Genomic DNA, 18,548 nt, shown 5'->3' with positions numbered 1-18,548 from the left:
GCTTTGCGTTGCAACCACCAACCAAAAGTTGATATTAATGCATATTGAAGTCCGAACGTTTGACAACAGCAACACATTGTTTCAAACAAAGATTACGCTACAAAATAAAGCTTTTAATAAAATCAAATTGTTCAGAACACACACCGTCAGTATTAAGAATGGAAAACATATTTATCAAATATGAAGTTTAAAGACGTATAATTAAAGTTCATAAGTGTTTCTCGTTTTTTTAAATAGATTAGACTGCTGGTTTTCCTGTTTGAATTGTTTTATACTAGTCCTTAATAGGTACCTTTTATCGCTAACTGTTTGCTGTGAGTAAAAGCTTCGTACTTTGACTGATAATTGTATTCATTTTTGTAAATTGAGACTTGAATGGAGAGTTTACTGTTTTTGTTGCAATTGTAAAGAAAAACGAAAATTTAGAAAATTAGCTTACCCGAGCCGCAGTAGACAATGTTTTATATCTGCGACACTAGAAGGGACACATGATTTCAATACTGTACGGAGAGTTGTAAACCTGTACTGGCTCTTAGTCCGAAACAACTCTTAAGCAAATAATGGATCAATAAAAGTATGTTAGCTAAACATAGGTTTCATAAACTGCTGAAGATTCAATTTTCTTTTTTTTCTCTCAATAAGAACGTATTGGTGATAGAAAATATAGTCTATATTGGCTTTTGAATTTGGCTCTAAAGTAGAATCCAAATAATTAGATATACAACATGTTCGTTTTCCTTTACAATTACTTTCAAATTTACAGAAACGATTTGATGACTTAGGAATTATTACCGCAAATAAGGGATGTTAATTTATTTTTGAAACAAAGTGGTAAAGTTGTAGACGAATTAGTATCTGTCGTTGCTACTGTATTGTATGCCTTAATGAAATGTGACTGGGAATATATAGAAAGTTACAATTTTTTCACGACACGTGCATGTATTTCTTATGAACACAAAGTTGTAAATTACACGTTTAAAACGATTTAGTTAGTCATTACTTTCACCTTCTAGATAGTTCTCAGGCGATCTATTCGAAATTACAAGGATGACCCGAATGACTTGTGAAAACTTCCTCGTTATGCAAACAGAATTGTGAATGATTATTTTTTTTTCAACAATTCATCTTAATTTTACACAGTCTGAAATTTTAAAAACAAGTAAACAAGTTTGAAGGTATGTCAGGTTAAAAGTTTTGACAGCTCATATGCATAAGTAAACAACTTATCATGCCGAAAAACAACCGCATGTTGTATGTCTGTAAATGCGTATGCATTTTGAAGTTATAAAACACACAGAGCTACAAGTTATGTACTTTAGTCTCTAGATTCTAATGACTGTACAAGCTATAACTTTTACGATGACTTCAATCTTAGTGTATCTATTTTGTTATTGTCTTTTTTACTTCTCCTTTACTTTCGTAGAAGGAAGAAATAAGCGCCAAGCAATAAATGTTGCGGAAATTGATGTTACCATTGTAAAAAGTAAGTTAAGATTATATTTTTTCAAACTGCATTTCAATTTTATCTCACTGTTTGGAGACATTTAACATACAAAATTATGTTGAAAAAAAACATCATCAAGAAAACATGTGTACTTTAAATGTATTTCTTTATCACCTGCTTACAGAATATTTTTTTTTTACTTATTTTGCCTTTTTTTTAACATGATGACGATGATGATGACAAATGATTATTCAACAACAAATGTTTTGTTACATATTTGTTTGTTTTATAGTGATTAATGTCATAACACAATGTTGAATGCTGTACCCGTTTTTTGATATTTTTACCTGTTATGTCTGTTTGTTTTGTTCTAAAATAGTTGTCAATATAAGGAAATTTTATGCCACTGTGAAACAAGTGAGGAGTTTAGCTGGCCACAAAACCAGGTTTTATCCACCATTTTCTGCATAATAAAATTCAGTAGCAATTCAGGAATATGGCAGTTGGTATGGATTCGTTTGATATATTTGAGCTTTGATTTTGCCATTCGATTTTGAACTTGCCGTTTTGAATTTTCCTCGAAGTTCGGTATTTTTGTTATTTTACTTTTTAAATGCATATTTCGGAGTTTAGTATGACGTCCATTATCACTGTACTATTATGCATATTTTAGGGGCCAGCTGAAGGACACCTACGGGTGCGGGAATTCTCGCTACATTGAAGACCCATTGGTTGCCTTCGGCTGTTGTTTGCTCTATGGTCGGGTGGTTGTCGCTTTGACATATTCACCATTTCCTTTCTCAATTTTATTTTTTACAGAGTTTGTCTTTAGTGCCGTGTGGAGACAGTAGAGTGCCTCCCCGTGCTTAAGGTTTATGCTCTTATATTATACTAGATTATGGAGTGTGTGTCCGAGCGAGAACTTCTCTATGTTCATTACTTTAGGAATATCTATCAAAAAGTAGTATTTTAATATTCAGCCCCATTCATCTATTTAGTCAGACGTCAGTCGCTACCTTGATATACCCTATCTTTTGTTAAATTTGTCGGGTAACTTATGACAATAAGCATTTGACGTCTTGAGTCGAACAGTTTTATCATTTTTACACAATTTAATCTACTGTGTGATGGTTCATATTCTGGACGCCAGTCTTTGCTCCTTTGTAATAAATCTACATACCAAAAAACAAATATGAAGCTTAGAAATGGAAAAATATTAAATACTAAACTCGTTCAAAGGGTATCTACACGTCTCAATCTTCAGAATCGCTTATCTAAAAATACTACCATCGCTAACGTTTTTAACAATAAAAATCGTGGTTACCCTTCTATCGATAAGTGTCATGCCAAAAAATGACTTACGTGTCCCCGTCTTTCCACCAACAATACAGTAAGGTCCACATTTAATGGTCGCACATTTTCTCTAAATTTTGAAACTGATATTACTTGAAAAACAAACAGTATTATTTATTTACTCACATGAAACAAACCGGGATGCGGTATTCAGTATGTAGGTGAAACTGGGGGATATTTATCTAAACGCACGCAAGAACACCTGTATCGTTTTAAAAGACCCAATAAATTCAAATGTATCATTTATCAACATCTTAAGAAGCACAGTCATCCTATTAAATATTTAACAGTTCAACCTTTAGAAGTAGTAAATAAGCAGCCTGGTGAATCTCATTCCAAGTTTGTACGATCACGAAAAATAAATGAATTAAATTGGATTAAAAAATTACAGACAGTCTACCCTCTCGGTCTTAATGATAATATCATGGGAATTGGCAATATATCAAGAACCAATTCTGTTAACGTTTTGGATATAGTTTCTAAAACTGTTCGTAAAAATCGTTCTCATGGACGCAGAAAAAATCGCAATCAAAGAAAATTTCGGACCAACCATACAAATATTTCGGACCTAATTTCCATTTCAAAAAACAACGGCAGACATTATCTGTTAACCAAGCTTTGTTCTTTACCTATAAATAAATTAAATAAAATTTTAGAGGATTGCAACACAATTTCATATTACAGTCCTAAGTATGAAATTGTCCAAAAGAAAAATATTTCATGATAAAAGATGAAAATGAAACAAGTTATTCATGCAGTGTGACCAGTTAACAAACATATTTCTCAAACTAAGCCTGGACTTAAAATCTTTATATATTATGTTTGGTGTAATAGGATTAGATAACTTTTAACTGTGATTATGTGATGTATAATATGTAAAGCTAATTCCTTTTTTTTCTTTTAGGAAAATGGTGGTTTACCTCCTACATTATATATTCAAGCTGACAATTCCCCAAAGGACAACAAAAATAAATATGTGATAATGTTCCTAGCAATGTTGGTGAAAATGGAAATTGTGAAAAAGGTATTTTTTTTTTTGGCATTTATTGTATTTTAAAATAAACAATTAAAACACTTTTTTTGCTATATCATAGAATTGAGAATAGAAATGGGAAATGTGTCAAAGAGACAAAAATTCTACCAAAAGAGTAGATATATATCAGTATATGCTTGTCATTTCATCAACAACAACAAAAAATCACTAACTTATAAAAAGAAACGAGAAAAATTTTGATTAAAACAAAAATAAAAGTGCATGTTGTAGTCACAGATTCTAAAAAATGAATGTAAGACAATTGCTCAAAGGGGTTAAATCAAGCTGTCAAATTTATTTTTGCTGATTTGTCACAATTTTTTTATGTTTATCACTTTTTCCAATACTGTATGCAATAGATCAACTGTATAAGATGTATTGAAATATTTCCAGCGTAGATAGCTAAGATACCTGTCCAGCAAGTTTTATTGGCCTCCATCCTTTTTTTATGATTCATTGATAATTTTTTGTGTTTTGGTCTCACTCTGTTATTTGGTTTAGGGACTGACTGTAAGATTTGTTTATAATATAAGAAGATGTGATATGAATACCAAATAAACATCTCTCCATCCAAGTCACAATTGGTAAAAGTAGACCATTATAGGTCAGAGTATGGTCTTCAACACAGACCCTACCGATTTTTTGACAGCTGTATAGCAAGTCAAGGTTGTTGATACTTCCATAATCATAACAGAGCCTTATTATTGGTGATACATTAAATAATGCTTCATATTTAGGGCTATGGAAATAAAATCAATGGTCAGTAGAGCAGGCAATACATTTCAGTATGTGGCCTTTTGTTATTTTTAATGTGCTGCAAAAAGTATTGGCACTCACTAAATTTGGTTGAACTGTGTGAGATTTGAAATTAAAGCATAAATGAGTTATTACAAAGCTATATTTTTTTGTTTTGTTTTGCAGATTAAGCTTACATTCCTCATGGTGGGTCACACCCATGAGGATGTTGATCAGCTATTCAGCAGGATATCTGTAAAGGCATCAAAAGAAAAAACAACAACCATCCCAAGCCTTTTGGATCTGATTAAAAGATCATTTACACCACAACCCATCACGAAACATATGGAATCCCTTTACGATTTCCGGGATCAGATGGCGTATCCATCCAGTCTAGCTGGGATTAAAAGTCAGCATGTCTTTAAACTGACCAAAGATGGAGAGAGAGTCTACTTAGCAATGAAAGAGTGGCCTTTGAAGTCATCGCCATACAAAACATTGGAGCTGACTGACATATTGCAGACGCTAGATATGCCAAAGAAGGTTGAACCAAACATGGAAAAGATTGGTGGGATTATTCAACTGATGAGAAGAGATCTTCCGAAATGGGTACAGAACGGGAAGCTAAACAGAGAAGAAGAACTTTGGTGGCTGAACTACCTGTCCACCCTGGAGAAAACAAGACGCCCTGTACCTAAGACACCTTTGCCACAAAATATTGGACGATATAAGATACCTCAACATGAACAACCAGCTGTGGAAGGTAATTTGTTGGCTGCCATCAACAATCACATACAAACTTTTGAAAGAAATACTGCTGTCCGGATTGTAACACACAGACCACGAGTTTAAGAACTCAAACTTATTCTCTTCTGTATACTTTGTATTTTTGTATATATTTAGCTCCTACATGTCCTAGGAACATTTGATAAATAATTTTCTTATGCCATATGAGCATCAAATTTTTAAATGAAATGATTTCTGTATGTTTGTTTAAAAGGTTTACTCAGAAACTTGTAGCTGCTGTCCTTTAGTGGAGACAGTTCAGCATTTTATATGCATGATAAATGACAACATATTTAATCAGATGTCTTTCTGTAAAAAAAATCATTTGCATAAATGTACAGTACTGTATTTTGCCATTGTTGTATGGAATTCTGATTCATGATCATTTTGTAAACTAATACTTTATGTATAGCAGTGTATATCTTTAATGTTCACAAATGTACATATGTTAATATAAAAAAATAATTTGTAGATAATATTTTAATTGCAATTGTATGTGTTTTGACAAGTGAAGTCAATATTAGTATCATTTATTTATTTTTCAATTGTGAGTAGTTATTTGTATTCTGAAGGTAGATGGGGTTAGTATCAACTTTCTGGATAAAAGCTGATTTAAGCTTATTTTTTCTCATGAAAATCAATACTGATACATATTTTCTTATTGATTCCACATTTAATTAGAATGCAGTGTATCAATAAGTCATTCAATGAGAATTGTAATAAGAATAAGTAATTGTGGCCTTACTCCTTTTCTTTTGTACAAGGTGAAAAATAGAAATCTTCAATTGAAATGTATCTTTGTAACATTGTAGACAATAGAACATAACTTTTTTTACTGGTATTTCTTTTATAAGTCAGTGATTTTTGCATTGAATTATTGACAATTAATGAATATATAAATATATATATATCTGGGATAATTTACCTGTGTTACTTTCAAATAGAGAGAAATGTGTTTATATGTATATTTTCCATAGTTCTTTTGTAAATACAAAATAAATATGTTATGTCAAAAACAATAGTCTTTTTTATTATTTGTCTGTCTTAGTATAATAGAACAGTTTTTAACTCTTTTAAGTTTGTGAAAGTTTCTAGGTTGGCCTTTCATCAACTTTATACTGGTACTTCATTTTCCATTTATGACCAATGCACCTCATTGTTCTATAGTTTGTGTATTAAAAGAAAAAAAGAGAATGTGTGAAATATTTGTAGAGTTTTTAAATTTAATCATTTAAGGTGGTACCTAACACTACAGGGAGATAACTCTGTAAAATAAGTGAAACGTTTTAATGACGTTGTGTTGTAAAGGAATTATTAAGCTTCTCAATGATCAAAATTAGTGTTTGTCAAACTGCTATATAATCAGTGTAATTTTTCTGATAAAATGCTTGGTTCAAATTTTTTGAAATTTTTATATTATTGTCAAAGGGTCAAAGTTAAAACTTTGTCAAAATTTTACGAAAATTAAACGAGCCAAATTAATTTTAGTGAAAGTGTTGGGTACCACCTTAATGGTCTAAGTAACAAAAGACCAAGAATATATTGTTTTTTTTTATTATTCTAGCAAGTGAAATATGTAAGAAGACTTTTATGATCAATCCAAAATGAGAAATAGTTGGGGTTTGAAAATTTTATATGTTATTACAATTCTTTTCCTGAGAAAGGTAGTCCTTGCTATGAAAAGAATAGATGTCGGGTAGAAAAATTTTGATGAAATGTTAGTAAACTCAGACATACAGCTTTAGGTGTGGGATTTTTAGCTGTGTTGAAGACCAAATGGTGGACATCAGCTGTTTTTGCTCTTTGGTTGGGTTGTCTCTTTGAAACATTTCCCTATACTGTAAATTTCAGAAATTATTGTGTGCATTTATTATTGCGACTTAAATGTGATTTTAAGAAAAATCCTGTTGCATTCATATGAAATATTTCAAAATGAGAGTTAAAATATTGCGTTTACAACTCAGTCGCATTTTTCGCAATAATAAAAACCTCGCATTAATTTCTGAATTTACAGTATTTTACTTGTTTGTACTAAAGTCACATATATATAGTATGCAGTTGAGTTGACATTGGCAAATCTCATTTCTAGGTATAGTTTTAGAACCTACACTTCAGTCATAGGCTTTTGGGTGTGAAAATTTTGCAGTCTAATTGTTAGAGTTTGTTTCTAATGTCATTTCTAATGAAAGGAAAAACTTCTGAAATTTGGTTTGCAATTGTATTTTAAGAAATTGTCATTTCTCATTTTAATGATGGTTATTAAGGCTCTGCACCTTTAGTTGTGGCTTATTGACTCAATGATTTGCCAAATTTTGATATCAAACAATCACACTACGATAAAAAAAAATATATATTGAGGATAAAGGTTTTCCCATCTTGACTACCTGTGAGCGTCTTGCATGGTTGTTTTTTAATCAAAATCAAAACACTCGTACACACAACACCATACAAAGTCATATATTTATGGAAAAAAGGCAAATCGAATAAAACTCTCATAGCACAAAATTTACATTTATCAAATTGAAAGACAAAAGATATCCTAAGGGACAAAATTAATCCTACGGGAAAGAAAAAAATCATAATGGAGAATAAATATCCTATAGGACAAATAATATCCCTTAGGAAAAATAAAATATTCTATAAGACAAATTATATCCCTTAGGAAAAATAAAATATCCTATAGGACAAATTATATCCCTTAGGACAATTAAATATCCTAAGGGAGAAAAAATATCCCATAGGACATATTAAATCCCTGGGGAGAAATAATTAATCCTAAGGGACATTTTTTATTGAAAATAGTCTTCCATTATATTCCTATAGGATAAATTTAATCCTATAGGATTTAAGATATTTTTCAAAAATCCTATAGGAATTTTAATCCTGTAGGATATTAATTTTATCCCATAGGATATTTTATCTCCTATAGGATATTTTTATCCTAAGGGATTTAAATATCCCACAGGATATTAAAAATATCCTGTAGGATTATGACTTTATCCTACAGGATTTCTCAATATCCTGTAGGATATTGAAAAATCCTAAGGGAAAAAAAAAAATCCTATGGGATATTGACACTAATTTCACCGGTACTGCCGAACGGGGCGAGACATATCATTTTTTTTTTTTAAATTGCTTTACCTATGGGTATAGGTATATTATTGCCAAGTTTGATAATTCTACCTTAAAAAAAAATGTGGTCCCAATTTGCACTTACGAGAAGTGCAAATTAATCCGAGAACATGTTAATGGCATATTGTTATTCTAAACTGTTTCCAAAAATTGATCGCCCTGAAGATCATAAAAAACATTTTATTAAAATAAAGTATGTCAATAAAGGTTTTGATTTTGTAAATATTGCCGGTATTTTTAACGACCATTCTGTTAAAGACCAAATTCCTGGATATTTTGATAATACTGAACTCCCTCTCATTTGTTATATTTACAAGAAATCTACCCGAAAATATGTGTTTAATTATAGCCAATTGTGTAAAGATGTAAATATCACTGAAAATACACCTATGTCGTGTAATTGCAGTAATTCAGAATACACCTATGGACCAATTTCCCATGTTATAACAGGAGACCTTAACATCGTTCGCGACCGAGAGTTAAAATCATTCCTCAGTAAAGGACCTAAATATCGTCCCCCGTCAACTATTAACTGGAATGAGTGTCGTAATATCATCAACGACTCACTCCGTGCCTTCTGTTTGAAATGGGTAAAACGGGAAAAAGCTGACAAAAAATCTTTGGACTCTTTTTTTAATTCAGTAATGAAGATAGTTGATATTCGAATACAACATTTTAAAGAACATTTTACCCTCAACAAAAACTATAAAAACCATATTTCGAGTATCAAAAATAAACTAACAGAACTAGCCAAGGAATTTGTTTTTGTCCCGGCTGATAAAGCTGCTAATAATATCATTATTGTTTGACGTAAATTTTATATAGAGGTTCTGCAAAAGGAAATCACGAATTCACCAACATTCCAACTGACTTCATTTTCAGAAAACGACATCTGTAACAAACATAAACTTTTAGCTACTTCTTTACAAGCAGAACCAAACACAATGAAAGTCCCAACTATGTACTGGCTTCCGAAGCTGCACAAAAAACCTTACAAATATAGATTTATTTCATCTTCTAGCCATTGTTCAACTACTAAATTGTCTGTTTTACTTACTAGTACACTTGGTACAATAAAAAACCTGATAATAAATTGTTCAAATAAGGCCTTTGAAAATAGTGGAATTAATTACTTTTGGAGTGTCAAAAACTCGTTGGAAGTACTTGATAAATTGCATGCATATATTGGTGATTTTGAATCTGTTCAAAGTTTTGATTTTTCTACCCTATATACCACTTTGCCTCATATTCTTATTAAGAAAAAATTCACATCCCTAATTAACTGGGCATTTAAAAAGTCGGAATGCGAGTACATATGTTCAAACTCTTTTAGATCATTTTTTAGTAGCAATAAACAAAAGAACTATGTCAATTGGACATGCTTTGATACTATTTATGCACTTTTTTTTTTTACTTGATAACATTTTTGTTCGCTTTGGAGATTCCGTATATCGTCAAGTTATTTGAATTCCAATGGGGACTAACTGTGCACCACTTATTGCGGACCTGTTTTTGTATTGTTATGAGTTACAATTTATGACTAAAATTAGCAAAGACCCATCAAAACAACATTTGATACAAAAATTTAACAATACTTTTAGATATTTGGATGATATATTGGCTCTAAATAATGACGACTTCAGTATGTATACTAAAGAAATTTATCCTGTAGAACTTACTTTAAATAAAGCTAATGATAACAATGACCACTGCCCTTTCCTCGATCTTGATATCTATATCATAAACGGGAAGCTTAATACAAAAATTTATGATAAAAGAGATGATTTTTCATTTCCTATTGTTAATTATCCATTTTTAGATGGTGACGTTCCCTTGTCACCATCTTATGGTGTTTATATATCTCAACTTGTACGATTCGCTCGTGTATGTAACAATGTATTAGATTTTAGCGAGAGAAATTTATGTATTACTGAAAAATTATTACACCAGGGTTTTCGATATCACAAACTGGTCAAAACATTTACTAAATTTTATCACCGGTATAAGGAAATAATTCGTAAATATAACTCAACATGCAGACATCTTATACGTTCAGGTATTTCACATCCAAAATTTTATGGAAATATTCTTTATAAAGCACAAAAATGTCAGTATTCTCCTCAGAAACTAACAAAACCTTTAAATAGACTTATTAAAAGGGGATATAGTTACGATACTGTTGTCAGGTCATTAAAGATTGCATATTTTGGCTTTAACATTGATTCACTGATAGGGTCTTTGCATCGGAACTAAACACATTTATTTCTAAAAAAAACAGTTGTTGGCATGACACGGGTTATGTTCTTCTCATATATTTTATGATAGTATGATACTATAACCCTAACGGGAGGGATTGTACCTGATATTCATGTGATGAAGACATAATCTTTCAATCAGTTTAATTGAGGTCTGGAGCTGGCATGTCAGTTAACTGCTAGTAGTCTGTTGTTATTTATGTATTATTGTCATTTTATTTATTTTCTTTTGTTACATCTTTTGACATCGGACTCGGACTTCTCTTGAACTGAATTTTAATGTGCGTATTGTTATTCTTTTACTTTTCTACATTGGCTAGAGGTATAGGGAGAGGGTTGAGATCTCATAAACATGTTTAACCCCGCCGCAATTTTGCGACTGTCCCAAGTCAGGAGCCTCTGGCCTTTGTTAGTCTTGTATGATTTTAAATTTTAGTTTCTTGTGTATAATTCGGAGTTTAGTATGACGTCCATTATCACTGTACTATTATGCATATTTTAGGGGCCAGCTGAAGGACACCTACGGGTGCGGGAATTCTCGCTACATTGAAGACCCATTGGTTGCCATCGGCTGTTGTTTGCTCTATGGTCGGGTGGTTGTCGCTTTGACATATTCACCATTTCCTTTCTCAATTTTATTAAGACGATTATATATGATGCTTTTCAACACTGAGTTAAATTTGTAACTAGTTAGCTCACATTGTGACACGACGCAGGAAGACATGTCACACTACCTTAACTCATTAGTCTGACTCCTAACCGATCATTCTCGGGTTATGTATCTTAATGCCGCGTCCGTACTGACCAATTTAGGTATGTTTTGGTTTGTTTGTGTTATATATTATTTTCCCTTAAAGGAACTCCATACGAAACCTAATACACACAAACATCATATATCGGATTAGGTTTTTAGCGAAGAACTAAGTATAATATAATAATCGTAGACAGCTGAAACGTTAGAGTTAAAATGCACATCTTTATCATGCCAGAACAGAAGTCCTACATCAGCGGCAACAATTTAGTGAAAGTAATGAAAAATTAAACCGATTATACTGTTCGTGAAACCTTAATCAATGAAAAACGCTTCATCCTGTACGCTCGAGGCTTAAATTACATACCACCAACAAAACAAAAAACGGGAACAGATTAGTCAAATTCGGGTTAAAAGGTCCACACAGATAATTGAACTATTAGTTTTATAATAACTACATTTTTTACATAGCAAATGGTATCCAGTCGTAAATGGCATCCAATACAAAGCATGCACAGTATGGTCATCTGCGATTAAATAAGGTATAAGAAGAATAGTTGATCTAATCATTACTTCTTTCCTATTACAACTAATTACTGCGTCGATAAGGATTAAGGTAATTAAAAGAGAATGTAAAACTAGCTTGAATTTTCAGGTATTGACAAGGAAGCTCGGAAACAGCTGTTGTTCCTGATTGCAAATCGCTTAAATGATACTGTATCTACACAATCTGTTTTTGCTGGAAACTGCCAAAATAAAATTAACAGAACAATAGATGGATGTTCTACCTGCAAAACAGATCTTTGTGCTAAGTAAGTTATGAACAATTATAAGTGATCATATTAAAAACATCAGTTCCTTTGAATTTTATCTTTTAAAAAGTTATCAATAAAAATGATTATATAACGTCTATCGGAAAAATAAATAACATTAATAGCCACTACAGGAAGCCGGTAGGTGAACCATATAATAATAAAGGCAACAGTGGCATTTGTTGTTCAAAAGTCATAAATCGATTGAGAGAAAACAAATTCGGATAACAAACTAAAACCGCGAGAAACACATTCACTCTAAGAGAAAAACAAAGGTATAACATTAACACTGACTTGCAACAAAACAAACAAAACAACTATTTGATAACTTTCCTGACTTTGTACTTGGTGGGTTGAACCTAATTTGAAGGCTATCCAAACTTCTCGCGTTATGACAATGTTAAAAAAAATGTACATGTATCGCTAAAACGACAACACACCGTGACATAATTACAGCACAAACACATACAAGAACACTTTGTGCACAATACTCGTATAATATAACTTGATTGATCGTTTTTTTTTATTTTTTTATTTTTATATAGTAGCATTTCGATGAATGTTGCCGTTTGTTTTTCTAGCACTTAAGTGTTACTGTTGTTCTTTTGTTTGTCTCTTATAATCGATGTGTTCCCTTTGGTGTTTAGTTTGCAACCCGAATGCTATTGTTCTATCAAATACTGTTCTAATTCTGAAAATGTTAGAGAGCACTGCTAATCGCAAACAGTTTGATAAAAATACTTATGCTTATTCAATAAGAACGCAATTGATAAACGAAAACAGAATCTTCAACAAAACAGAGAGAAAATATACCTAGCAGTCAACCGAAAATCTCATATGAGATAAATTAGCAAACTCTGAAACAGCGACAACAAGAATGATGCTGCCACTGTTTCCGAGTTTAATAATGAGAGGCAATAGTATTTCAAATCTCACAATCACATGCATGGCAAAGATACATATCAAGGTTATAAACAAAGCATGCGCAATTAACATAAATTTGTCAACAAAACGTTTAGGCAGACAACGACTGCTATGACCAAAATAAAATTCGAATATCACGGTCAAGGCCATGTGTAAATTTCCAACAAATCTATGGCTTCCGTGAATTATTTCTTAATTTTAGCAGCGTTTCCCTGCTAAGTAAGAACTTTATGGGGTAGTTACGTTTTATCGCATTTTTGATAACTGATACCTATAAGCTATTGCCAAACAATCACTTATAGAATGAAATTCAAAACAGTGTGGCTGTGGCCATTGTTTGACACATTAAATTCATCCATTGACTGGGTCAATTTACATGAACGTTTGTCTGTAACGACCACTGTTCACGACGTACCTACGATAGACATTTAAACTGTGGGGTCACCAAAGGTTTCTTAACTCCTTTAATCATAAAATAATTCAAAAAATTAATCAGGAATAACCTTTATGTTTTGATTTATATAATTGATATAAATCAAAACATCGTGTTATTTCTGATTAGTTTTTCGAATTACTTTATTAAGGTGTTGAGAACCTTTGGTGACCCCATTGTTTAAGTGTCTTTAAAAAGTACATAGTGAGCAGTGGTCGTTACATACAAACGTTCACCTAAATTGTCCCAGTCAATGCATGAATTTAATGTGTCAATCAATGGCCACAGCCACACTGTTTTGAATTTCATTCTATATGAAATACCAGGAAGTCACAATTTTACATAAATGCTAAATTTTTATTTAAATTATTTTTGTTTTAGCGTAAAAATTCCATCTTTATCTGAGGAAGTGGTTGGTAAAATTTCAATAGGCAATTACCGTCCGGTTACCTATGCCGGAGAGGTAATGAAGGAAATTGCACAATGGGCCGTCGGAGCTAAAGACTTCTTTGGATATCGGTTGGGCCCGTTTCTTGAAAACATAGGAGAAGATCTAATAGAAGTTGCTAAGGTGCTTATAAAAGGTGGAAAATATATAGCATCACCTGCCGCTGATGCGTTCCGATCACTTGGAGGATCAATTGCGAAAGCCGGAAGGGAGATAATTCAAGCTATTAGTGGGGATGTAAACAATATTATAGGCCATTTAAAGGGGCTTATTGGTAAGCCTTTCGAAGACTTTGAAAATGCATTGAAAACAGTTGGTCAGATAGTATCAGAAAAAGCACCTGTCGTTATAATTGCTATAAAAGATGCAGTCTTACCTGTTTGGGAAAGTAAGTTTACAATTGAAAATATATTCAAATTATTACCAATCTCTTTTTGTTATTTTTATACTATTTTTGTAAACCAATAAGGCAATAAGGATACTAGAATAAGTTACCGTGTGTATAACCTGCCTTGTTACCAACTGTGCCTTGGTACTGGCATAAACATACGAATACTGTCTTTGTGAAACTTGCTGTTATGGAATATTAAAATCACTGGAAATCTTGGAATCTCGATCTAGCTCACAATGGCTTTTAGTTCCGTTTCATCAGCCTTATCATTGTTTTGATTTCAAACATTAAATAGTACATAAAGTGCATTAAAATGGGTTTCAATAATGATATTATAACTGAAAAATGAGACTTAATGACAATCATTAAGGAAAGGTTAGTATGTTTCTTTAGTCCGTTTTACCCTTCCGAGGAATTGAGATCATTACCAGCTTTTTGTGGTGTTCCTACTGTTTATTTCAATGACATAGTGTTTGTCTATATGATTTGACTCTATTTTTGACAGGGTGTTGTATGTCCGTCTATGGCTTATGTAAATGATTGCCGTTGTTGACACCAACTTTCTTTGAACACATACTGACTCTGCAGAAAGGGATAAAATACATCCTTACATTATTTTGTCTGCCGCCGTCGGCTATGAGGACAATTCCAACAATGTATCAAAAGATAAAGATATTCCACGTGTACACGGTGTTACCTCAAATGCCATTATTTAGATAAAGCAAATGAACACGTTGTTACCTCAAAGGCCACTTTTTAGATAAAGCAAATGAGTAAATATTGAAAAGACATTACTGTGGATTCATTAATTTTCGTGGGTATCAATTTTCGTGGATTGCTGAAAACTGGCCTTTTCGTGGATATTTTATTTCGTGGTTTTGCCAGTATCTGAATAATAATGAATCCACAGTATTTGTTTTGTATTGGTCTATATAAAAACAAACTGGCATTCCTCTGATATAGTAGTATTTGTACATCGACAAATAGACTCCAAATTCACAGGTAGTACTTATTGAACTATAAAAAATAAAATAGCAAAACATAAATGGATGAATTTTTTTCAGGGACACTTGGAACACTCTTCAGGAGAAAACGTTGTGTATCATCTTGTTTGTCTTGTGACAAATTGGACGCTAAGAAATACACAATAAGTTGGATCATTGAGTCAGGTAGGTCTCTGATTAGATTAGTCTCCAAATTTATGGAGAAACATATTATATGACTTTCTTTTTCTAAAATTGATTTTTACATTTCTTGTGGTTTACATTTTGAAAATTAATTGTAATTGCTTTTAATATGTGTTTAACATGTCTTAAACTGAAGGTGGTCCATTGAATACAAAATGGGAGAATCAGTATGAGAACAAGGTTTACATGCGTAAAAAAATACATATTGAACGCATTCTAAGTATTTACTTTACGAGACGTGATATTTGAGTCACGTTCATAATGTGCAATTTTGAAAAATCAAAGCTGACTACATTATTCTAAAGTTATAGTAGTGTATAAAAAAACACACACTTATATTGTTAAATAAAAGTGAAGGAATTTTGAGCTGAGACTTACATGAAATGTTAACTATAATACAATTAGCAAGCAATAAACTTGCACTAAATCTAAATAAAATAATCGTTATATTTATATCTAGCCTTTGCAATGAATCCTTTAACTACCATAAGTAATGCTTATCAGAAAATATGGCTTTGTAAATAATTTTGCAATCATATTGAATGTCAAAACCTTCGATCATAAATGTGCTTGTTATCATAGTTTGTGGTTCAGATACTGCAAGACAAAAGAACAAAGCAATGGCTGAAATTACATTCCTAAAAGACATGTACACTAAAATAAAAGACAAAGAACTGATAACAAAGGTATGTACTTACAGTATATGTTATCATACAATTTGTCTCTTGCTCTATTAACTGCACTGTTTCGTCAAAGAATGACGATATTGGAATTTCAAAATTTATTATCAAAGACACAACTTTTTAGGGCTTATAATTTAATACGCCAGACGCGCATTTCGACTACAAAAGACTCTTCAATGACGATCAGATCAAATTAGTTAGAAAGCCGAACAAGTACAAAAAAAAGAGAATTGAGGACCCAAACTTCAACAAAAGTTTGGCTTAATACGGCTACGGTATTTAAATATATGCCTGGGAAGAGAAAATCTTTAGTATTTCGAATATTTCCACTTTTGCAAACAGTAAATTTATAAAAATGACCATATAATTGATATTCATTACAACACCAAAGTCCTGACTACTGGGCTTGTGATACCCTCGGTGACGAAACGTCCACCAGCAGTGGCATCGACCCAGTGTTGTCAATAATTATCAAAGGTACAAGGCCTATGATTTAATGTGCCAGCCGCGCATTTCGTCTACATAAGACTCAATAGTGACGCTCAGATCAAAATAGTAATAACTATATTTTCCTATATCTATATACAGTTAACTCTCGTTGTCTCGAACTAGGTTGACTCGAAACTTCGGATGAGTCGAAGTTTTCACGTGGTCCCGAACTTTATTCCATACAAAGTATGTAATTCGACTCCTGATGAGTCGAAATTTCGGTTGAGTCGAACTGAATTTACGGTCACAAGGTTAACAAAAGCATTCAATATTCATTTTTTATCTCGAAGTAACACACATATGTCAAAACATGACCTCCGGGATTTAAATGGATTGAAAAGTTAATCTGACAATACACGTGTAATTAAATTTCCGGTCACTGACCACTATATTGATTTATGACATGCTATTTCCATGAGTGTTTACCTAAGATTATCTTTTATAGAATTTTGATAAATAATTAGTGATACATTGTTAATGTTCATGAAAAATTATTTAAAATGTTTACAAAACAATTAATTTGTCATTTACACTAATGAGCTTGGGTGTGTATAAACATGATAAAGTGAGGATTATGGCTTCTGTTGATGATCACCTAAAAACTACTCAAACGGCGTCTTTAATCTTTTTATATTTTCTTTTGAAAAGAAAGAGTGAGATAAAACAAAATGAATAGAAATCAAAATTTTCTTAAATCTCTTGTATCCGAGAATAAACAATTTTGTCAGCTATAACCGAACTAAATAACGAAACTATCGATTGGAAATTACTGTTTTAGAAAAACTATAGGATTTGTTTTAAATTGAAACAATTGAATAAATAAAAATAATATCATTATAAAAGACTGTGACATACAAATACATCGATCTGATACTAGAATATCGATCCCCTTGCCATATTCACCCGGATTTATTTTAGCTTTACCAAGCTAAGCAAGAGTTGTGTCCCTTAGATTGTCGAACTTCCGGTGTTCGTTTGAGTCGAACTATGTGTATCTCGAAATATTTCTCTGGTCCGGCTGACTTCGACATAACGAGAGTCGACTGTATTGTGTAGACAAAGAATAAAAGATTTCTAAACAGACGGTAACTCATTTTATTTCAAATTTCAGATTGAGTATGATTTGTCTTCAAATGCATGGAGTGGTCTTATGATTTACATGGACACATTTGCCTCGATCGGAGGGAAACTGGTGCAACAGATAACAAGTGACCTGAACATTAACGCACCCGTAAGAACAGGATGGTCAATAGCACAACAAATATTCGATGCAGAAATAGATAATAGGCAATCAAGCACGACAGTCTGGTGACTGTAACGTTTTAAGGACACATTCTTATTATATCCTCTCATATCGCTTTTTAGAATAAAGTTTTTGTTTTTGTTTATATCTATTTCATCAATTTGCCTTCTGTCATTGTTAACTATTGATAGCTACAGACTTTTTCATCAATACTATCTTCGACATATCTTAGCCGTAACTAATACTGATAAAGTTGATTTTTCTCGATATGCACATATACAGTGTGATCTAAAGACATTTTGTGTGTGTCGAATTTTAAATTCCAATGTGGCATTATATTTCCAATAGAAATTATTTAAATTAAGGAATGGATCTCCCTCTTGCAATGCTCTGGTTCATTGCTCACCTTTGGCTGTACCTTTTATACCTTTTCGAATTAAGGCTATTCA

General features: G+C 32.1%; 2 protein-coding genes across 2 annotated transcripts; both read left to right on the top strand.

Moving 5' to 3' along the window:
• Positions 1-1,218: 1,218 nt before the first annotated feature.
• On the top strand, positions 1,219-18,244 carry LOC139488338 (uncharacterized). The gene is made up of 6 exons (XM_071273868.1): positions 1,219-1,483; positions 12,145-12,301; positions 14,040-14,494; positions 15,562-15,666; positions 16,267-16,370; positions 17,968-18,244. Exons 1-6 carry the CDS (start codon positions 1,333-1,335, stop codon positions 18,166-18,168), a joined length of 1,173 nt encoding a protein of 390 aa, XP_071129969.1. The 5' UTR covers positions 1,219-1,332; the 3' UTR covers positions 18,169-18,244.
• LOC139488335 (uncharacterized) lies at positions 3,708-6,364 on the top strand. Its single transcript, XM_071273867.1, has 2 exons — positions 3,708-3,821; positions 4,752-6,364. The coding sequence occupies exons 1-2, from the start codon at positions 3,780-3,782 to the stop codon at positions 5,415-5,417; spliced, it is 708 nt and encodes a 235-aa protein (XP_071129968.1). The 5' UTR covers positions 3,708-3,779; the 3' UTR covers positions 5,418-6,364.
• Positions 18,245-18,548: the final 304 nt, after the last annotated feature.

This window comes from Mytilus edulis, chromosome 9 (assembly GCF_963676685.1).
Source record: "Mytilus edulis chromosome 9, xbMytEdul2.2, whole genome shotgun sequence".
NCBI lineage: Eukaryota > Metazoa > Mollusca > Bivalvia > Mytilida > Mytilidae > Mytilus > Mytilus edulis.
The sequence above is the reverse complement of the archived record's forward strand: the minus strand, read 5'-3'. Positions and strand labels throughout refer to the sequence as shown.